The sequence below is a fragment of the Syngnathus typhle genome, linkage group LG12, assembly GCF_033458585.1.
Source record: "Syngnathus typhle isolate RoL2023-S1 ecotype Sweden linkage group LG12, RoL_Styp_1.0, whole genome shotgun sequence".
NCBI classification, from domain to species: domain Eukaryota; kingdom Metazoa; phylum Chordata; class Actinopteri; order Syngnathiformes; family Syngnathidae; genus Syngnathus; species Syngnathus typhle.
The window spans coordinates 1,223,288-1,243,297 of record NC_083749.1 but is presented as its reverse complement, the minus strand read 5'-3'; the positions used below and the strand labels follow the sequence as shown (position 1 = coordinate 1,243,297).

Genomic DNA, 20,010 nt, shown 5'->3' with positions numbered 1-20,010 from the left:
CACTGTGCCATTTCAGTTATTAACCAGTTACAAATTTGTACAATTACTACTTTATGGCAGCCACGGCTGTTGAATAAGAAGAATGCAAGTCAAGCGCCACCCCTTGCCTCTAGGTGGCGCAAAGACAAACCAACCGTGCCTTGGGCATTGTGCTAGTTTACTTCCGGTTCGCCGAGGGTCGGCGTGCTTTTGAGCTCTTCGTTAGCGTTGATCTCAAAGTTTCATATCAAACACTTGTATTTTTTTTACTCTTTCATATTTTTGGCTCTCTAATACGTTTGTACGACAATTATCGTCACAATGACTGAGGTAAGAGGAACATTTGGTACTTTCCGTGGCTCTTTTGGGGCTCGCTCCCACTCAGACACCCGGGGCCCGACTACTGTCTGGCGAGAATGAGCTGCTTCCGAGTTTCCATTTTTTAAAAGTGTTTTTTTTTTTTTTTTTAGAGGTTTCAATTTGTTTGATGTGTTTACAGGACGTCCAGAAGCACTCTGTCCACACGCTGGTCTTTCGCTCGCTTAAGAGGACTCATGACATGTTTGTGGCCGACCAAGCCAAGTACATTGCATTGGACGAAAAAAGGTCCGAACAAACCCACTGTTAAATGACACCAAAAATGATTTAAAAAGAGTTCCCAAGCCCTAATCGCTTGTTCTATTAATAGTCAACGGTAAATGACTTTTGCAAGCATCTGCATACCTTGAAAAATAGTCTTCAAGGTTTCTGACCTTTTTCCAATCAAGTCGTCTATTTTTTTGCTCTGTCAATTTGAAATGTGTTGTTTGTGAGTAAAGGGAGGGAAATAACTCAACAATTGTTCAAGAAAAGCTTCAAACTGCGGTGCTCTTTGCTATGCCACGTAGGGTTGCTTGTCTTTGTGTTTGCTTTGGGTTCACGTCGCTGTTGTGCACGCAGTCACAAGATGAAGATGGCGGTGAAGTTGAAAGCTGACTTTGAGGCTGTCCTCCACATGCCCGTCTTGAAGGAATCCAAAGAGCGAGTCTCTCAGCCCGTCAACAGCATGCAGCTTCAGCTCAGCTACACGCATCCAGGTGATCGCAGATGAACGCATCGGAAGGCTCGTCATCCGTGTTGTATTAAATGAATACGCCGTGTCCTTTTTCTAATCTAGTGTCCGATGAGCCGGAATACGCAATCGCCGGAACACACGCTTACCCCACTGGGCCTGGTAAGTCCTACAGGAGCTTTACCTGCTTCTCCAGACTTCAGATAAATAGAGCAATCTTGTTTGGTTGATATGTTTTTATGGAACACCGTGAGATTTTTCTGTATTAAGAACGCACGAGGGAAAAAAATGTCACGTTTCAATATCCAAACATCTCTCGCGAACTTGCATCGATTCAATTGCAATCAAATGATCAGGAGTGGCGCTGACCGCCGACACAAAGATCCACAGGAACCCCAGCGAGGCCGGCGTTCACTCCATGGCGTTGGCGCTGCCGCCGTCACAGGCCAGGTGAGTCCAGCATCGATGCCAAATGACCTCCGTCGGTTGTACCATGAATTTGTCATCAAGCGTGCCGCCTCGCAGCCAAGACGCCGGCCGCAGCGCCGCCAGCGTGCCCGAGATCCATCGGCACGCCGGGGCGGCCGAGCGATCGCACCCGCCTTCCGTCGTGTCGGTACGTCCCCAGATTGGTGGCCATTCCATTTGGCGTGTCGCCGCCCGTCTCCCTTCCCAAATGTTTTGCCCTTCCTTCTTGCAGACTGTCATGGAAAGTGGCGGCAGCAGGACTCTGTCGCTCATGAGGCGAGCGCCCACCATGCCCAAGCCGCAGTGGCACCCGCCGTGGAAACTCTTCCGGGTGAGCGAGCGGGCGAGGGAGGGAGGGCATGCCCGCCGTGCCCGTGTTGAGAATGGATAAATAAATGTTGTCTGTGCCGCAGGTCATCAGCGGTCACCTGGGCTGGGTGCGCTCCATCGCCGTGGAGCCCGGCAATCAGTGGTTTGTCACCGGCTCGGCTGATAGAACCATCAAGGTGACTTCTGCCTAAATGGAACACGCGCTCGCAGCTCTTTTGATGAAACGGTCTGTGCAAATGCTTTTGTTTTCGCTAATAAGAGTGCTGGTTTTGTCTGGCCAGATCTGGGACCTTGCTACCGGGAGGCTGAAGCTGTCACTAACCGGACACATCAGCACGGTGCGCGGCGTGGCGGTCAGCAGCCGCAGCCCCTACCTCTTCTCCTGCGGCGAGGACAAGCAAGTCAAGTGCTGGGATTTGGAGTACAACAAGGTGGGTGGGTCGCCTCGGCCTGGCCCGGCCCGGCCCCGTCGTCTGTTTGGTGGTCCCAATGTGTCGGCGGCTTCCCCCGCAGGTGATCCGCCACTACCACGGCCACCTGAGCGCCGTGTACGGCCTTGACCTGCACCCCACCATCGACGTGCTGGTGACCTGCAGCAGAGACTCCACGGCCAGGGTAAGCCCCTCCCCTTTCTTCCCTCCCCTGCCTGGAAGGCTGCATTTTCTTTTCCTCCCTTAGGTTTGGGACATTCGCTCCAAAGCCAACGCGCACACGCTGACGGGTCACACCAACACGGTGGCCACGGTCCGGTGCCAAGCCGCAGAGCCGCAAGTCATCACCGGTAGCGCAATCTCACCGTAATAGCCTGCTGAGTAATACACAAGTGTCGGTGCTGATCAAGGCTACCTCCGTGCAGGGAGCCATGACTCAACCATCAGGTTATGGGATTTGATTGCCGGCAAAACCAGAGCCACGCTAACCAACCACAAGAAGTCTGTTCGCAGCGTGGTCCTGCATCCCCGACAGTAAGTTGCAGACCTCGCGAAAGCCTTGGCCCCGTCCCGTCCCGTCGTGCTCTCAAGCCTCTTGTGGTGATGATGCCTTTCCCACCGCCCTCCAGGTACACGTTTGCCTCCGGCTCGGCCGACAACGTCAAACAGTGGATGTTCCCCGAGGGCAAATTCATTCAAAACCTGTCGGGACACAACGCCATCATCAATACCCTGGCCGTCAACTCTGACGGCGTTCTCGTTTCCGGAGGTAGCCAGGTCGAGCGAGCGCGTCGCGTCGGATGCGGCCTCGCCGCTCATGCTCTCCCTCTCTGTGTCCAGCTGACAACGGTACCATCCACATGTGGGACTGGAGGACGGGCTACAACTTCCAGAGGATTCACGCCGCCGTGCAGCCCGGCTCTCTGGACAGCGAGTCGGGCATCTTTGCTTGCGTCTTCGACAACTCGGAAAGTCGTCTGATCACAGCCGAAGCGGACAAGACCATCAAAGTGTACAAAGAGGACGACACCGCTGTACGTAGTACTTCTATAGTGTATAAAATACGCGTTAGGGTTCGCCGATATGCTTGCTGAAGCTGTTTCTTTGTGTCCTGCAGACGGAAGAGAGCCACCCTGTCAACTGGAAACCGGAAATCCTGAAGAGAAAACGATTCTAATGTGCCCACCCACCGCATCTTTTGATTCCTTGCAGCACAACAACTGCATTCATTGTGTCCCCCCCCCAGCATGATTAAAAACTTTTGCGTATTGGGGTGAACGCTGTTATTTTTGCTGTCCGCTCATTTTTTTATGCTTTTTTTTTTTATGTCTGTTGAGTGCCTTGAAAGGCGCTGCCTTATAAATAAAATGTATTATAATTAAGTCTAGGGTGAACAGATTTGGGTTTCTGAAAAAGAAGACCCATTTTTTTTGGAGGGGGCTTTTGGGGGGAAAAAAAAAAGGCTCCTCTTTAGTCCCTCTGGCGTGCCCACGGTAATTGAAGAAGCTCCATTCAAATCGAAACAAGTGCCTGCCTTCTTGCCAAGGTTCCTTGTTTAGACTTGTGTCACTGACGTAGCAGATAATGACTTTCAAACTTGAATACATTTCCCCATTTTGCTCACATTTACAAATGCAATGAATGGCCTGTTATTAGCTGTGGCCAGTTTGTGGTGTACCTAATGGAGTGTGACATCAAAGAGCCAATCAGAAAGTGGGGGTGTGGCACTTTTCACTTAAACCAGGGGTGTGGACCTCCAGTCCTCGAGGGGCCGCGTTCCAACATGTTTTCCAAGTGACCCTCGTTAAGCGCACCTGCGGGAAAACTTTTAGCTCTTTTCACGTTCTGCAGTGGCTAAAAGTTTTCACGCAGGTGCGCTTAACGAGGGAATCACACGGACACTCCATTAGGTACACCGCCATTTTCAAGTGGACCTAATAACAGGCCACTTTATTAGGGAAATATCATGGTCAAAGGTCACACGTGTCAAGCTCTAGTCCTCAGGGCCGCGTTCCAACATGTCTTCCAAGTGACCTTCGTTAAGCGCACCTGCGGGAAAACTTTTAGCTCTTTTCACGTTCTGCAGTGGCTAAAAGTTTTCACGCAGGTGCGCTTAACGAGGGAATTACACGGACACTCCATTAGGTACACCGCCATTTTCAAGTGGACCTAATAACAGGCCACTTTATTAGGGAAATATCATGGTCAAAGGTCACACATGTCAAGCTCTAGTCCTCGGGCCGCGTTCCAACATGTTTTCCAAGTGACCCTCGTTAAGCGCACCTGCGAGAAAACTTTTAGCGCTTTTCACGTTCTGAAGTGGCTAAAAGTTTTCACGCAGGTGCGCTTAACGAGGGAATTACACGGACACTCCATTAGGTACACCGCCATTTTCAAGTGTACCTAATAACAGGCCACTTTATTAGGGAACTATCATGGTCAAAGCTTAAGTGAAAGTGAAAAGTGCCACACCCGCCCTCACCCCCACTTTCTGATTGGCTGCTTGATCTGTGATGTCACTTGGACACTCCATTAGGTACACCGCCATTTTCAAGTGTACCTAATAACAGGCCACTTTATTAGGGAACTATCATGGTCAAAGCTTAAGTGAAAGTGAAAAGTGCCACACCCGCCCTCACCCCCACTTTCTGATTGGCTGCTTGATCTGTGATGTCACTTGGACACTCCATTAGGTACACCGCCATTTTCAAGTGTACCTAATAACAGGCCACTTTATTAGGGAACTATCATGGTCAAAGCTTAAGTGAAAGTGAAAAGTGCCACACCCGCCCTCACCCCCACTTTCTGATTGGCTGCTTGATCTGTGATGTCACTTGGACACTCCATTAGGTACACCGCCATTTTCAAGTGTACCTAATAACAGGCCACTTTATTAGGGAACTATCATGGTCAAAGCTTAAGTGAAAGTGAAAAGTGCCACACCCGCCCTCACCCCCACTTTCTGATTGGCTGCTTGATCTGTGATGTCACTTGGACACTCCATTAGGTACACCGCCATTTTCAAGTGTACCTAATAACAGGCCACTTTATTAGGGAACTATCATGGTCAAAGGTCACACGTGTCAAGCTCTGGTCCTCGGGGCCGCGTTCCAACATGTTTTCCAAGTGACCCTCGTTAAGCGCACCTGCGTGAAAACTTTTAGCCACTTTCACGTTCTGCAGTGGCTAAAAGTTTTCCCGCAGGTGCGCTTAACGAGGGACTCTTACGGACACTCCATTAGGTACACCGCCATTTTCAAGAGGACCTAATAACAGGCCACTTTATTAGGGAAATATCATGGTCAAAGGTCACACGTGTCAAGCTCTAGCCCTATATGATATTTAATGAAGTGGCCTGTTATTATGAACACCTCAAGAACACTTCAATAGGTACACTACACGAGGTTAATAACTAACTAACTATGTCTTTTGTGTGCAGTTTCAAAGATGAACGAGTACCTGAATCATTCTGCACGGCGTCATTTATTTGGCATTTAATTAGACGTACAGTACATCTAGTTGAGAAAAAATACAAACGCCTCCTATACAAACAAGAGCATTGCTTCATTCCAAGGCTAATAAAGAATCAAAACAAAATACATTCAACAAAAAAAAACTAAGAACAAATAAACATCAAAGTAAATGAGGGGGGGGGGGGCTACAACATCACTTACGTGCAGCCACAAATAAAAAAAAAAAATGTACAAATTAAAAGTATTGGTAATGATCATTCCTTGACATTTGGCCTGGGCTACAAAAGTGCACTTCCACACTTTAATTAGCCAGATGTCCCGCTTTCACAAGGTTGGTATATTGGCTGCATGATTTGAATGCAAATTTAGGTTTTGTCATATCATGTCTGGCTGGGGCTTTGTACAAAAAGAGACCTCAATGAACAAAAACATGCATCGCCAAAAAAAAGAAACACACATGCACTCCACTGAGGGATTGTCATGGCTCAAAACAAAATGGCATCACCAGAAACGGATGACGGGGAGATGATTGTCTACAAAAAAAAAAGATGGGGGGGGGGGGGGGGCGAGCAAGCGAGAGGAAGTTGGTGTGGAGAAAATGATACAAATATTTCATTTGCAGTGCACAGACGTCAGAACTTAACATGAAGTAGTCATTGTAAGAGAATAAAGTTGCAACAAATGTTGATTTTATGGGAATAAAGTCAATGTGGTTTGCAAAATGACTTCTTATCCCCCCCCCCCCCAAAAAAAGTCACGTCATTGTACACTAATGCAGCTAGCTTGCAAACTTTGTTCATGACTCCATTTTTTTTCTCTACTAAAGTTGATGATTTAACAAGTGAAAAAAAGCACATCGCCATAACACATGACAGGGACGAAGATGATTGTCGAACCAAAAGTGAGCAAGAAGGAGGGGGGGGGGGGGGACTTTTGTATGGAATTGAATATTTCCATTTTGATGATGCGTTCAGCTTCCATCCACGTCAAGCAATCATCAGTTGAAAAGGAAGTGGAACGTCAACGTACCGACTTGCACAATCCATACAGCGTAAGAGTCGAGACAGGACGGCCAGCGGCGAGCGGCGAGCGGCAACGCGTTTAACTACCCCAGGGGCATATTTACATTCTGGAGATCAGTAAAAATGCATCCTTAAATTAGTGTTCTTTGTACACAAACAGTCCTGTCCGTCTGTCCATCCATCCGTCCGTCCGTCCGTCCGTCCGTCTTAGACAGCTGTGCTGAGGGAGGACGGCGAAGCGCAGTCAGGCGGCGTGGCGGCGCCCGGCCCGTCCATGGTGGGGGTATCGGGTCCCACCAGGAGGGTGCTGCTGTCCACCGAGTCCTCCCGGGCCTGCGAGACGGTTGCGGGGCTGGCTGCGGCAGGAGCCTGCTGGAGGAGCCCGTCCACCGCCGTGCTCATCACTGGCATGCTGCCGTGTCCTGTGAAGGGCGCCGACATCGTATTAAGGGCGGGGGCCACTTTGGGAACGCAAAGTGTCCGTGTGTGTGTGTGCGGACTTACTGAGGTCCACATAGAGGAGGCTATCGGGGTTGATGGAGGCCTCGTAGGGGGGCGGGGGGTCGTCGGGGTGATGGATGTCGGGGTACTTGTACGCGGCGTAGGGCGGCGGCGGCTCCTGGAAGTGGAAGGCGCCGCCTTCGCCATCATCGGACAGATGCAGCGGAGTCAGGCCCGTGCCAAAGGCGTCCGGGCCGTAGTCGAAGCCCGGCACGCGTCTGCCCAGGTTGAAGTGGTGCACTGAGACAAAGCCAGGGCAAATCGACTTAGTAGGCTGGACGTAGGCATGTACGGACGGCGTTTGCGGCGCTCACGGTTGCCTCCGATGAGCGTTTCGATGCGCTCCCGCCGCCGCTGTCGGAGGCGGTGCACCATGAAGAGCAGCAGCGACAGGATGAGGAAGGACGAGATGCAACTGACGATCAGACGCATGCCGCTGGCCATGGAGTCAAACAGGCTGCTTCCGTCTGAGGGAGGGGGGGAGGGAGGGAGCGAGGGAGGGAGGGAGCCAGGGAGGGCCACACACACACACACAAAGGCACTTGGAGCCACCGCCGTGTTTGCAGACGGACCCGAACCACGCGGAGGCGTTACCTGGATCCAGGCAGGTGAACTTGCAGCACTCTTTGGGGTCCTTGCGGAAGTGCTGGCACCCCTGCGGCCGCTCGCAGAGCGCCGCCACACACATCTCGGGCTCGCCGTCGTGACACGTGCAGCTCAGGCACGGGTCGTCGCCTTTGGGCGTGAAGTAGTAGCCCTCGCCCACCACGTTGTCCTTGATGTCCACGCACGTTTGCTCTGCGCCAAAAGGCCACATTTTCACAACGGGTTCCCCGCAAAGTTCTTGGGCTCTCTCTCCGGGTGGCCCACGTACTGCGTTTGCAGAGGAAGGGGAACTCCTTGTAGCAGTTCTCGGCGTGCCAGCTGTGCAGGCCGCGCTCGTTCATGCTCTGCAGCTGGAAACGCTGCAGCTGGGCGCAGAAAACGTTGTCCTGGTTGGCCTCGCCCAGGTTGGGGAGCCCGTCCGGCGGTAGGAACACTTGCACGGGGCCTGCGTGGAAACATTTCAATCGGATCAGATCATTCCAAACAAAGACATTGGAGGAAATGACAGCAAATGCGGATACCGTTATAAACCACCTCCCAGTGGCCCTCGGCCGAGTGGTTCTGGTTGGTGATCACGTACTGGTAGCCCACCCAGAACCTGCAAAAAAAAAAAAAACGTTAGGCTGGACGGAAATTGGAACCGCGCCGAAACCAGTGCGCCTCGCTCGCTCGCACTCACTTGCACTGGTCCCTGAGCTCGCACGCTTGGTCGTCAAAGTCCACTTGGATCTTGAGGATGAACTGCAGCTCCTCGTCGGTGACAAAAGTGGCCAGGGAGCCGTCCACCTTCTGGCACGTGTCGGCCGCCTGCCAGTAGTTCTCGCTGCGCAGGTACACCTTGTAGCAGCTGGCCGTCTTCTCGTAGTGGTGCCAGCCGCTCGGGCATTTCTCTGCTCGCGTGTGGGGGGGGGGGGGATGGATTCATCGATTATTCGGAGCGCGCCTTTCTTTGTTTTTAATTCAACACTCACTGTTGAACCGCACGGGCTGAGCCACGCCAATGACGTCGTCCACCTGGTCGTAACCTTGGCCGAAACGGAATCGCTCTTCCTTTATGGCTGGGAACATTTGGAGTCATTATTAGAAGTGCATAACGGTGGCCTCCAAACAAGACGCCGTGTCATTCCAAGTACTCACGGGGGCAGTCCATCTCGTCGCTGTGGTCCTCGCACGCCGTCCAGCCGTCGCACTGCCAGGACATGGGGATGCACTGCATCTTGCCGCTGCGGCAGGCAAACTGACCGGGGCTGCAGCGCTGCTCTGAAAGGCAAGAGCAAACTTGAGCACGGCGGGAGGAAAGGTCAAGCCGGTCGGTGTGAGCCCAGAAGTTCTCTCCGGAGTGACGTGGAGAAGGAAGGGAGGCAAAGGTGTTGGATGATTGCAACAAGACGCCAAATGCAAGCAGACTTGACACAGTCTCGTGCAAGCAGAGTTGACACAGTCTGCCCACACCGGGCCGGGCCGGGCCGGGCCGGGCCAGGCCGCCAACATCCTCAGCTGACCCCAACTGTTATTTATAGAGCACAACCACTGCTCGCTGCTGCACTATAATTGATCACCCTAGTGTATCAGCGACACGTGACTGACTGATCAAAAAAACAACGACCTCCGCTGTACGGCATCGTGAAACGGCCACAAGAGGGCGCCTGATATCCTCTTGAACGTGGACTTTTGTACGCATTCATTGTTCCTGACTTGCAGCAAAAAAACTGTGACCATTTGTCAAATCAAATTGAGGAGAACCTTCTTAGTGACTAAAGGCCAACAATGCTGCTTGCTTACCCGACAATAATCTTGCCAGCGCTAGCCGGGCACCTGAAACAAATAGAAACAGTTGAGTCGGGTAAGCAAGCAAGCAAGCACCTGCGTGCGGGTTGACGGCCTTCAAAAGTCTCCACTGGCGACCTACGAGGAGCTTTGGCTTCTTGCCTCACTTGCTAGCACAAGAAATCCGAATTTCAGAGTGCGTCTCCCTCGCTCAACAGGCAGGTCCAGTTCCAGCTTGCCGCGCCTCAACAACGAGCTTGATGCCAAAAGGTTCCCACGCTTTTTCAGCTGATGTGACGCCAACGGCGTTCTCGTGTTGGCTCGTCGTATCAGAGTCACGAGTTTCCTCAGAGCAGTGCTTCTCAAATAGTGGGGCGCGCCCCCCTTGGGGGGCGCGGTGCTATTCCTGGGGGGGCGCGTGTGACCCTGGGAACAGGCTTTTTTTTTGGCAGTACTACAATAAAGTGTAATTGCGCGTTTACTACAGCAGGGGGCAGTGGCGCTCTCATTGTTACTTCTGTCACGTTTGCGACAGTGCAACATTTTACGACTTACAAGACAAGTTAGGATAGTCACGGTGGGGAGGGGGGGCGCGAATAGTTTTCTTCTTGCTAGGGGGGGGGGCGTAACAGAAAATAATTGAGAAGCACTGGGTTAAATAAAGGTTAACCTAAAAAAAAAAAAAAAAAAAGTGAACCCTGAACTTTGAACCCGCGGTGACCCCGCGGTGACCCCGTGGTGACCCCTGGGTGACCTTTGAACCCTGAACTTTCAACTCTAGTTAAAAATCGAAAATGTGCACATGACCCCGTGAACTTTGAACCGACCTTTGACCCCTGGGTGAACTTCGAACCGTAAACTTTGACCTTTGACCCCTAGCTAATTTTTTTTTTTAAACCGGCATAGCAGAACGATCCATGGTTTTCAGATGCCGCGCTGTCGCCATCTCCTGGTCAGTCAGTGAAATGCTTTTGCTGATGTTTTTTTTTCTCTCAATTAAAACAAATCAATTAGCCAGTTGGTTTTCTTTATTTAATATCTATTATCAGACAAAACCAAATTGTGAATCAGTCACCTAGGCTATAGCAGAACAAACAATCCATGGTCTTCAGATGCCACGCTGTCGCCATCTCCTGGTCAGCTAGTGAAATGCTTTTGCTGTTTTTTTTCCCTCTCAATTAAAACAAATCAATCAGCCAGTTGGCTTTCTTTATTTAATATCTGATATCAGACAAAACCAAATTGTGAATCAGTCACCTAGGCTATAGCAGAACAAACAATCCATGGTCTTCAGATGCCACGCTCTCGCCATCTCCTGGTCAGCTAGTGAAATGCTTTTGCTGTTTTTTTTCCCTCTCAATTAAAACAAATCAATCAGCCAGTTGGTTTTCTATATTTAATATCTGATATCAGACAAAACCAAATTGTGAATCAGTCACCTAGGCTATAGCAGAACAAACAATCCATGGTCTTCAGATGCCACGCTGTCGCCATCTCCTGGTCAGCTAGTGAAATGCTTTTGCTGTTTTTTTTTCCTCTCAATTAAAACAAATCAATCAGCCAGTTGGTTTTCTTTATTTAATCTCTGATATCAGACAAAACCAAATTGTGAATCAGTCACCTAGGCCAGTGCTTCTCAAATAGTGGGGCGCGCCCCCGCGTGTGTGACCCTGGGGAACAGGCTTTTATTTTGGCAGTACTAGAATAAAGTGTAATTGCGCGTTTACTACAGCAGGGGGCAGTGGCGCTCTCATTGTTACTTCTGTCACGTTTGCGACAGTGCAACATTTTACGACTTACAAGACAAGTTAGGATAGTCACGGTGGGGAGGGGGGGCGCGAATAGTTTTCTTCTTGCTAGGGGGGGGCGTAACAGAAAATAATTGAGAAGCACTGCCTCAGAGGATGGCTAGAAAGATGGGAGACCGACCACAAGTGAAGAAGAGTGTGCCATTTCATTTCTTCTGCAGATTGCAGCTTTAGCAAACGAATCCAACTGGCCCACCGACGTCCGCAAGAGACGGAACCGACTTCCAGTAGCCTGCCGCATGGGATTTTGGACTCATTTTAGCACAAACCTAGGAAGGAGCCCTCTATTGTACATCATTTCACCCAACCAAAACATGCCCATAAAGCCGACATTTGGAGCCTTGTCATTTGGACCGTGTTTGTCATCTTTACGAGTCAATAAAAGGCGCAGTGTTGTGAAAATGTCGAACGCTCGCATTGGCGAATGGTAGGAGGTCCTTTACCGATGAGGCAGACGCTTAATAGATGGATTCAAATGCTTTTTCTCAGGCTTGCAATCTCTGCAAGGTGCTGCTGGGGGGGGGATGAGAGCAAATAGGCTGCTAGCGGCACCGTGACTCTTCCATGCAAATCAGGAATTAGCACAAGGCTAGCACAATACAGGCTAAAAATGCTTCAGGACACTTGCACCAAAACGGACACAACACAATTTGCTGCGAAAAGACACAAATAGTTTCGCTAAGAGAACATTGGTGAGCAAATGCTTGGTGGGCCGCTCCGAATAACAAGTCGAGGCCGCGCGCGGCTCACATAGGCCTCGTCGCCAAACGCAAGCCCGGATAACTTCTAGGCGGAGCGGAGCGGCTTACCTGGCCGTGGCGGGTCCGTCAACGTGAGGACAAAGAGCAGAGAGAAGAGGACGAAACTGCCGCTGTCAGCCTTTGGCAACATTTATCCTCCATTCATAGTCACTCCTTTATCCAGAAATAGAAACCATGTACAGGCAGGGGAAGGGGGAAGCTGCTGCTGCCGCTGCTGCTGCGACGGCTGTCGTCGTTCAACCTCGTCCGGGATTTATCCGGTTAATCGTCCGCCTCGACGTTGGCCCATCGTGTTTTTTCGGCGTTCAACGAGCAAAGTATAAACGTTGGCTGCGCATCGTCCTTTGGACGGACGAAAGGAAGGAAGGGAGCGAGGGGCGGCGAAGGTTTGTGTTTGCTTTTGTCGCACATCCAGTGGGCCGCCGTCCTCCGCTCAGCAAGATGGCCGCCTCAACCCATCTCAACAATCCCAAACACGCAACACGCCAAGCGCTCGATTCAACTCCGAGATTCGACTCCCAAGTACGGCCCCGCCTACTGTATTCTTTCTTTTTTTCTTAATACACAAGGGAATATAGTTACAAAATAAGTACACGATTCAGACAAAAGCTCAATAAGCAATATCTTCACCTGGGAAACTGAGTGACGTTAGGACGTGCTTTTGATAACAGCGCTTGGATAAGTGTGGCACTGGCTATTTTGCTAAGTGTCAACAACACTGAGGAAATACAAATTGGTCACCACCGTGAAAAATAAAAAAGGATCAAAGCAAATCAATTTGTGCCATCGCATTAGGTCCATCAAAATGTCCTGTTAGAAAAAGTCTGAAGCTTTCCGTCTCTTGGGCAGCTGCAAGAGATTGTCCGTGAGCGACGACACGTCGTGCTCTCCGGGCGTCTTGGCCTTGTCGGGTGTGGTCGAGGGCGTGGCCGGCCCGCCGAAGGGCGACTTGCAGCCGACGGCGCTGTGCGAGGGCGACGGCGTGTAGCTGGCCCGCAGAGCTTTGTCTGTGTACTTGCTGGACGTGCGGTTGACCAGGCGCTGCAGGGCCGGGGTCAAGGCCGGGCTCAGGCCTTTCGGGGTCAGGCTGCCATCGCAGCAAAAAAAAAAGAAAGAAAGAAAAGAAAACACAAAAGGTAAGTCATGCGGTAAATTCATTTCAATAATGTGAAGAATAAAACATTTTGTGCGTCACAATAATTCAGTGGAGTTTCGGGTGATAGGGCTTTGGCCACCAGGGGGCAGACGGCACGGAAGAAGACCAGTGCAACTAAACTGCAAAAAGATGACAGACATTTTTTTTACCTGGCCAAGTTTTCTGTAACTTTCCTCAAGGCCTCCTGTTTTTTGGCCCGATTTTTGGCGGCCGCTTCGTTGGCCATCTTCAAGCCCAGTCGCTCTCGTCTCCCCGGCTCGGGAATCTGTCGGAACAGGCGGATAACTAGCTCCGATCTAAAACACCGCGGAACTTTCTGGTACCTTAAAAGAGGGGCCGTGGTTCCTCTCGGCGTAGGGCGTGTCGGATCCGTCCAAGCGGAACGGCGTGCTCTCGATTTCTCCCCATGTCATTAGAGGCGACTCGGCCACACCTGGGGGGGGGGGTTGTATATATATTTAAAAAAAAAAAAAAGGAGTCCCCGGGATGAGGAGATTGACTCGGCCTCCAAAAAAACTCACCAGGGGCGGGGGAGGGCGTCCTTTCAAAGCCGTAACCGTTCACCGTGGGAGAATCATGCGCGATCAACTCTTTGCCGTCCGGGCCCACCTTACCCTGCTTGAACTGGAGCACGGAGTATCACACGTGAACAAGGTTACTCGGACCGATTGATCGGAGACAGTGAAAAATGCAATTGTGCTATGGAGACTCCCGGCTAGCGTTTTTCAATAGGGAAAAGTCTCCATTGGGTGCGCGAGCACGACGGTCACCTGCGCGTTGAGCGCCGCTGCCTGCTGAATCTGGCTCTTGTTGAGCGCCCTGCTGAAGGGGTCGCCGGTAAAGCGTGTGTTCTTGTGAACCACCTCGCGGGGCTTCTTGAAGAGCGCGTCGTCGTCTTTGACGCCTGATGAAAATGGAGTGCCAGTTTGACGTTGAAGTCATGATTATGGAGCACAGAGGTTGCCATGGCTTGTTTTGGGTGCCTTTTTTCAATCATCAAGTGTACCTTCTGGATAATACATCAAGGCGTTCTTTGCTTTATATTCCCACGTTTCCAGGCCGGCTTTGACACACTCAAGAGCAGCCTTCTCTGCTTGTGGTAAGGCGAGGTTCTGCTCATGACGCTGAGGAGTGGGGGGGAAAAAAAGAGTTAGAACAATAACAATAAAAGTCGGTTTTTGCATGGTGTGCTTTTGGAACCGGTTGAACAACCGCATGTTTGAGAACAATGAGAGTCCTCTTTTCTCAAGAGTGAGACTTCGCAACAGTTCCGTTCTTCGTAACGGCAAGAGTGAGAAGATCAGCATTCGCTGTATTGCCTGTTTGAACTCGGCTTCGGCCTCGTACAGCCACGCGTGCTTCATCTTCTCCTTGTCCTCCGCCAGTTCAATGATCTGCTGAAACGAGACGTTGTCCCCGCTGGTGTTTTTGGCCAAGAAGCGATCCAACGAGGGCAGCTCCTTCTCCTCGCGCTGGTCGCCCGCCACGCTTTCTGCAGGCAAGACACCATCCACAGACATCAAACGCACGTCTCGTGAAAGAATATCAGCCGCACGCACGTCTGGGCCGCTCACCGGCATCTGCGCCTCTGGTGGAGAAGGATGGCGACCCCGCACGGCCCACTGGCGTGTCAAAGCTCGCCGGCGTCACATCTGACGCGAAAACCGGCGTCATTTAGCAATCATGATACAAGACCAATACAAAACAGTCCGGATTGTTGCACTCACAGGGGGCAGAAGATTGAGGGGTGTTTTTGGACTTCCCGTAGCGAATGGAGATTTCTCTCATGCGCTCCAGGTCTCCGCTCTCTTCTGCATCCAAATAGTCCTTCTGAGCCTGCAGTTTAGTCACATCCGGGAAAAAGTCCCTCTGGATGATCTTCTCCAAGCTCTGTTCAAGCCCGTCAAAAACAGCAGGCAAAAAATACATCAAGGGTGACTGAAATGTTAAGTGTGGTGACAATTTCAACAATTAGTTTTTAGAATAATGCTTTAAGGGGGATAAAGGGGAGTAGTTTCTCATTACTCAATCATTGCACGTTTAATAAACGCTTGAAGCCTCTTTGTTGACTGCACACAAACAACAGATCAATAGAGAGCCATTTAAAAGCTCGTCCTGCGCATGTGCAACAGTTCCAATGACGTCGCCCTTGACGTTGGCGCGACTTACCTCGATGTAATCCTCCTCGTTGAGGACCTTTTGGGGCGGCTTCCCGTCGTCCTCGTTTTTGGGCTCCGGCATGAGAGCAACAACGGTGAGGGCGGTGGCGGGCACCAGAGTGCCGCACAGGGCTCTCCTCACGCTGGCGCTGCCGTCCATGGCGCTGCCACTGGCCTCCGAGCCGGAAAGCGAACTGTAGCTAAGCTAAAGGCTAACCTTCTCGCGACAACGGCCTTACGATCTTGTCCAGTCACAGCACACGCGACCGCGTAAATAATTCCTTCAAGTATTCTCGTGCAGTATCAATTCCGTCTCTTTTGAGCAAAATGGCGTCTTTACCCTGACGTTACGATGACGAACGCCTCGGATTTGGACCAGACACACACAACGGCAATAAACAGACTCGCTTGTGACGTCACCGGAAGTAGTCTTCTTCTTCTTTTTTTAAAAGTCTTCTTCTTGAGGACATGCGCGAGAGGCGCACTTGACTGCCAGCAGGACAATAAGAGAACTTCCACGGCCGTCCTTTAGAAATAAATAACTATAAAAGAAAACATTTAAAATAGTCTATAATCGTTGATGACCTTTAAATGGTACAAAGTGTTCATAAAAGAGTTTGTGACAGTCACGGGCAGTTTTCTGTGTTTTCTGCATTAAAAGAGAGTCTTTTCTGGCGCCTCCACTTGGCTCTGCGGTTTTTAAACCAAACCTGAAAATAGACACAAAAAAGGTGAATTTGTACTTTGATATCACAAGAAATAATGATATTTTAATATCTACATGATTATATTTATATATTATAAAAACAACTCCAAATGTTTATTTTTTTTCTATGCCCAAAACAATGCAATTGTGACTGGAATGCATCTCTGCCCCGTCCAAAAACCCGTCTCCAAATCTTGGGGTTTGTGTGTATGTATCCCAATTTTATTTTAAAGTAAAGAAAAAAAAATTCGTGCTCAAAAATCACTATAAAATCACACTAACAATATATTTTGAATCTCGAAAAAGAATAACATGCATTCATTTCATATATAGGAAAAACACAATAGTACATGCTTATTGTTGGACATTTTGTTTGGCTATTCAACATAACAAATACCAAGATTAAAATGGTCTCTCACTCCCTGGCCACCGTAGCTGGCGCTTACCTCCACCCTCTCTTCTCTGAGGCGAGTGCTCTGCGCTAGCTCTTCCCGAGCGTTGACATCTGGGTAGTGGTTCTGCAGAAAGAGTTCCTCCAGCGCGTCCAGCTGCTCCTCAGTGAAGATGGTTCTGTGTCGCCGGGTCCTCCTCGGCGTCCGGGCCTCCGCTTCTTGGTCTTCTTCTCGGACGCCGGCCTCCGACGTCGCTGCCCACGGCTCTTGGGAGGGAAGCTCGGCGAGAGGTTGTGGTGCTGAGACCACACGGGAGCAGATCTCAGTCATGTTGCCGTGTTGTCCAAACAGCCTGGTTTGCAAAAACATGTGGACTGTTACCTTGCCGAGGACGGGCGGTCCTCCCGTCTCCGCAACAGCGGCGATTGCAACAGCAGCAGCAGCAGCAGCAGCAACAACACAAACACCACAGCGCTGGATTATCCTGGCCCGGGTCTGGATAATTCCTCAGGATGTCTTCGATGGTGAAGGGGAACTTTTGTCTCTCCATGTCGCCAGCCTCCGCAACACTGGGCCCAGTTTGCAGAACACCACCTGGAAAATGTAAAGAAAGAAGAAAAAGAAAAAAAAGGTAAAATCCCCCCCTTCCAGACATAAACCAGCTAATCTGGTCTTTTTTTTTTTTGAAAAGGTTAATCTCACCTTCTTCATTCCTTTTCATCAGATTTTGGCTGCATAAAATGAGATGTGGAAAAGCGCCAAAGATCCTCATTGTTGGCGGGTTTACGGAGAAAATCTCCGTATTAGGGAGGCGGATTAAGACGGTGAAAAAAAAGAGCAAAGTTTTCACTCATCGTTTGTGATTTCCGTCGTATGATCCGACGGACGTGGATTACGATCCGATGCGGATGGACGATGAAGCCGTCCCGTCCGTGGCGTGTTCACAATTGGCTTTTTGGCCATGTTATCAGCGCGGCGCCGATTCCATTTCATAGCAGGCTGGCAATGGCATTAATGGATTTCTACAATGCCTCCTAAGCTCCTCACACGCGGCGGCGGCGGCCTTTGGAGAGCAGATAACGACAAACGCCATCTCCTCCCTTTGGCGACCGGCGCCTTTAATAGCTTGCCAGATGCTATCTGTGCTCATTGTCCGCCTCGCATTTCATTAGAGGGGATTAGGAGCAGCCATAGCCGCCGCTCGCCGACACTCACTTTAGTAACTTGCAGACAAATTTCAAATCGATCATTTTAATGGATCACAATAGAATTTCATTTTGATTTCAAGAGTTGACAAAATGAGACAAACCTCATGGCGCATTGGATTTACAACGCGGCAAAGGGGTCAAAAGGACTCACTGAAGCATGTTGAACATTCTCTTGAACTCTATCCGACACAATGATGACACCCCCGCCCTCCACTAAAAAATGTTAAAACTGCCACAAGATCAAGCAATGTGAACATTCTCCTGATAGAGTTCCTTAGTGTCAAGCACCATCGAATAACAAAACAAAATGTGCCGAATCCCCCAAAAGGCGACCGGAGGGGTCACGGAACGACTCGGCTCTCGCGCTCGCCTGTGTTTATGCATTATTATTGGTGTGAATGCATCGGGGCCATCGCTCGTGTCGGCTCTCATTTGTGGATCTGGCGCGGGGGGCTGCCTATAAAAAAGGAAGAGAGTCTTATCTTGTCTCTACGAATGAATCCCATCTTGGGTTCAGGCAATGAGGAGCCAAAACATGATGACCAGCGCCACAAAGAGGAAGAGTCGGGACAGGAACTGTTCGTCCGTGTGCTGCGGGGTCCCCGGGGCGGCTGAGCGGCGGACGGAGGGAGGGAGGGAGGGAGAAGATTAAGATTGCGAGATCATTTGTGGACACGTACGGCCAATACCTGGAGGGGGTCGGCCGTCGTTGATGTTAAAGGCGGTGGCAAAAATACCAAAGGGGAAGGCGCCGATTCCAAAGGACATCTGAAAACCTCCGTCCCCAAAGCCGAAACCCTGGAAGCCCTGAAAACGTGGAGAACTTTAAGGCGGGGATCGGGGACACTGCCCCCTGCTGGCCAGGATGCACAAACAGTGGCACTGTTCCATTTCACCGAAGCAGAAGTGAAGTTATCTTCCGGTTGGAATGGGGCATAACACCATCACAAATGAACATGCAAGGGGCGCTGTACTTACGCCGCGGTTTTCTGGCTCGGGCCTTTGGCCTTGTGGTCGCGGGGGTGTTTTCTCTCTTGGAATAAAACAAGAGCGGCTTTGACTCGAGTCAGGTGTCACTATGACCCCGTTGCTGTTTTGTACTCAGCAGCTTCCTACCTGGGGTCCTGCTGACTGGTGCTTCCGCGCCCATATAACGGGATGACTTTGTCCCTGCTGATGCCGGCTTTACACACCGGGCACACTTGTCTGCTCGGTCTCGTCTCCAACCACTTGGAAAACAAACCATCCGGAAAGCTTTTATTTTGCAGTTGAAACCGGAAGAGTACAAACAACCGGTCAAAATATTCATAGAAAGGTTTCAGTGGGAGATGATGACTGCAAAGTGTTTATAAGAAGACCGTTGTGCTTACCTGGTGCAAACAAGGCCAGCTGATGGGTGGGAAACAAGTCGGCCATGGCGGACCGTTGGGAAAGAAACACGTCGTATTAGATACACGAGAAACGGCACGGACAGCAAACTCAACCAGGCTTTCGCTCTCCACATTTGACGTGGAGCAGACAAAAATGCTCGGCAGCTTTGCATCGACCAGCTGATTGATGGCCTCGCGAACGTCACGGCCCTCAACTCTTCAAAACAAGATGCATTAGCAAAGATGGACGTCCTACCAGAAGAGGTGTCCACACAGGCTGATGACGGCATCCTTGGCGGTGTCGAGACAAATGTTGCACTCGAATGTACTGTCCTGGTTGCTACCGTCGCCAGCGGTCGTGCTGCTGGATCCGGGGCTCGCGTTCTCCGCGGAGGCCGCTCCGGCGAGCGGGGAAGGTGAAGAGGGAGCCGCGCTGGCCATTGACGCGAAGCTCCAGTCGGTTAACAACTACGCACAGTCGGCTGGCAAAGCTACGCCGACGTCCAACACGTCAAAAGGCGCACATTGAGACACCGGGAACGGGTTCAATTCTTCCGAGCTAGATAGCTGTTAGCTTGCTTCCTGGTGTGAAGCCGTTGTACGGGCCAGGCGAACAGCTGAGCGATTCACCGGCGGTGACGTGAGCTTAACACGGCAAAGTTTTCGAAAGACGCGTAAGCTAAAGTACGAGCTTGTTGTTTGGAGTTGGCAAAGCTAGCTAGCTACGTCACATAGCGGGAGAGCTAGCCTTCTTCTTCTTCCTCACAAAAACAAACAAGTACACAGCGTCACCTAGCGCTCGCAGGACGTCCGTGAGGAAAT

The 20,010-nt window shown here is 50.7% G+C and overlaps 5 protein-coding genes across 7 annotated transcripts; 1 reads left to right on the top strand and 4 right to left on the bottom strand.

Moving 5' to 3' along the window:
- The first annotated feature begins 145 nt into the window (after positions 1-145).
- On the top strand, positions 146-3,545 carry plrg1 (pleiotropic regulator 1). Its single transcript, XM_061294081.1, has 15 exons — positions 146-309; positions 479-585; positions 919-1,055; positions 1,136-1,192; positions 1,387-1,480; positions 1,556-1,646; positions 1,731-1,829; positions 1,912-2,004; positions 2,110-2,259; positions 2,342-2,443; positions 2,507-2,609; positions 2,685-2,793; positions 2,889-3,028; positions 3,100-3,293; positions 3,377-3,545. The coding sequence occupies exons 1-15, from the start codon at positions 301-303 to the stop codon at positions 3,434-3,436; spliced, it is 1,545 nt and encodes a 514-aa protein (XP_061150065.1). The 5' UTR covers positions 146-300; the 3' UTR covers positions 3,437-3,545.
- Positions 3,546-5,723: 2,178 nt separating this feature from the next.
- Positions 5,724-12,670, bottom strand: dgcr2 (DiGeorge syndrome critical region gene 2). The gene is made up of 10 exons (XM_061293025.1): positions 12,246-12,670; positions 8,999-9,121; positions 8,833-8,919; positions 8,541-8,751; positions 8,383-8,459; positions 8,130-8,306; positions 7,850-8,053; positions 7,570-7,722; positions 7,259-7,495; positions 5,724-7,176 (listed from the first exon to the last, which is right to left on the bottom strand). The coding sequence occupies exons 1-10, from the start codon at positions 12,325-12,327 to the stop codon at positions 6,962-6,964; spliced, it is 1,566 nt and encodes a 521-aa protein (XP_061149009.1). The 5' UTR covers positions 12,328-12,670; the 3' UTR covers positions 5,724-6,961.
- A 50-nt stretch (positions 12,671-12,720) lies between these two features.
- ess2 (ess-2 splicing factor homolog) lies at positions 12,721-15,922 on the bottom strand. The gene is made up of 10 exons (XM_061293035.1): positions 15,523-15,922; positions 15,081-15,243; positions 14,928-15,005; positions 14,673-14,845; positions 14,360-14,477; positions 14,124-14,257; positions 13,875-13,977; positions 13,677-13,786; positions 13,503-13,618; positions 12,721-13,284 (listed from the first exon to the last, which is right to left on the bottom strand). The coding sequence occupies exons 1-10, from the start codon at positions 15,670-15,672 to the stop codon at positions 13,011-13,013; spliced, it is 1,419 nt and encodes a 472-aa protein (XP_061149019.1). The 5' UTR covers positions 15,673-15,922; the 3' UTR covers positions 12,721-13,010.
- Positions 15,923-16,064: 142 nt separating this feature from the next.
- Positions 16,065-17,706, bottom strand: LOC133163312 (homeobox protein goosecoid-2). 2 transcript variants are annotated; one of them, XM_061293102.1, is made up of 4 exons: positions 17,313-17,706; positions 16,992-17,204; positions 16,665-16,909; positions 16,065-16,222 (listed from the first exon to the last, which is right to left on the bottom strand). In XM_061293102.1, the coding sequence occupies exons 1-4, from the start codon at positions 17,380-17,382 to the stop codon at positions 16,139-16,141; spliced, it is 612 nt and encodes a 203-aa protein (XP_061149086.1). In that variant the 5' UTR covers positions 17,383-17,706; the 3' UTR covers positions 16,065-16,138. The 2 variants fall into 2 exon arrangements, with proteins under 2 accessions (XP_061149086.1, XP_061149085.1); XM_061293101.1 differs by having other exon boundaries at positions 16,992-17,706.
- A 139-nt stretch (positions 17,707-17,845) lies between these two features.
- On the bottom strand, positions 17,846-19,968 carry rnf185 (ring finger protein 185). 2 transcript variants are annotated; one of them, XM_061293122.1, is made up of 6 exons: positions 19,445-19,968; positions 19,189-19,207; positions 18,935-19,047; positions 18,797-18,851; positions 18,556-18,625; positions 17,846-18,429 (listed from the first exon to the last, which is right to left on the bottom strand). In XM_061293122.1, exons 1-6 carry the CDS (start codon positions 19,627-19,629, stop codon positions 18,332-18,334), a joined length of 540 nt encoding a protein of 179 aa, XP_061149106.1. In that variant the 5' UTR covers positions 19,630-19,968; the 3' UTR covers positions 17,846-18,331. The 2 variants fall into 2 exon arrangements, with proteins under 2 accessions (XP_061149106.1, XP_061149105.1); XM_061293121.1 differs by having other exon boundaries at positions 18,508-18,625; positions 19,445-19,967.
- Between the last annotated feature and the right edge of the window lie 42 nt (positions 19,969-20,010).

What these genes read in the sequence shown, in the direction of transcription:
- ess2 (XM_061293035.1), bottom strand. Translation starts at nt 15,672, where the DNA reads ATGGACGGCAGCGCCAGCGTGAGGAGAGCCCTGTGCGGCACTCTGGTG. An exon ending in CCGAAGCCGAGTTCAAACAG is followed by an intron (nt 14,478 to 14,672) that starts GCAATACAGCGA and finishes CCCACTCCTCAG; the next exon opens with CGTCATGAGCAGAACCTCGC. An exon ending in CTTGATGTATTATCCAGAAG is followed by an intron (nt 14,258 to 14,359) that starts GTACACTTGATG and finishes CATTTTCATCAG; the next exon opens with GCGTCAAAGACGACGACGCG.
- rnf185 (XM_061293121.1), bottom strand. Translation starts at nt 19,629, where the DNA reads ATGGCCAGCGCGGCTCCCTCTTCACCTTCCCCGCTCGCCGGAGCGGCC. An exon ending in ACCAGTCAGCAGGACCCCAG is followed by an intron (nt 18,852 to 18,934) that starts GTAGGAAGCTGC and finishes TTTTATTCCAAG; the next exon opens with AGAGAAAACACCCCCGCGAC. An exon ending in CGACGGCCGACCCCCTCCAG is followed by an intron (nt 18,430 to 18,507) that starts GTATTGGCCGTA and finishes TCCGCCGCTCAG; the next exon opens with CCGCCCCGGGGACCCCGCAG.
- dgcr2 (XM_061293025.1), bottom strand. Translation starts at nt 12,327, where the DNA reads ATGTTGCCAAAGGCTGACAGCGGCAGTTTCGTCCTCTTCTCTCTGCTC. An exon ending in TCAGCCCGTGCGGTTCAACA is followed by an intron (nt 8,752 to 8,832) that starts GTGAGTGTTGAA and finishes ACACGCGAGCAG; the next exon opens with AGAAATGCCCGAGCGGCTGG. An exon ending in CTGGGAGGTGGTTTATAACG is followed by an intron (nt 8,307 to 8,382) that starts GTATCCGCATTT and finishes GTTTCCACGCAG; the next exon opens with GCCCCGTGCAAGTGTTCCTA.
- LOC133163312 (XM_061293101.1), bottom strand. Translation starts at nt 17,382, where the DNA reads ATGAGGATCTTTGGCGCTTTTCCACATCTCATTTTATGCAGCCAAAAT. An exon ending in GACCGCCCGTCCTCGGCAAG is followed by an intron (nt 16,910 to 16,991) that starts GTAACAGTCCAC and finishes GTGTGGTCTCAG; the next exon opens with CACCACAACCTCTCGCCGAG. An exon ending in TCAGAGAAGAGAGGGTGGAG is followed by an intron (nt 16,223 to 16,664) that starts GTAAGCGCCAGC and finishes GTCTATTTTCAG; the next exon opens with GTTTGGTTTAAAAACCGCAG.
- plrg1 (XM_061294081.1), top strand. An exon ending in CGCCGTGGAAACTCTTCCGG is followed by an intron (nt 1,830 to 1,911) that starts GTGAGCGAGCGG and finishes TCTGTGCCGCAG; the next exon opens with GTCATCAGCGGTCACCTGGG. An exon ending in AGAGCCGCAAGTCATCACCG is followed by an intron (nt 2,610 to 2,684) that starts GTAGCGCAATCT and finishes ACCTCCGTGCAG; the next exon opens with GGAGCCATGACTCAACCATC.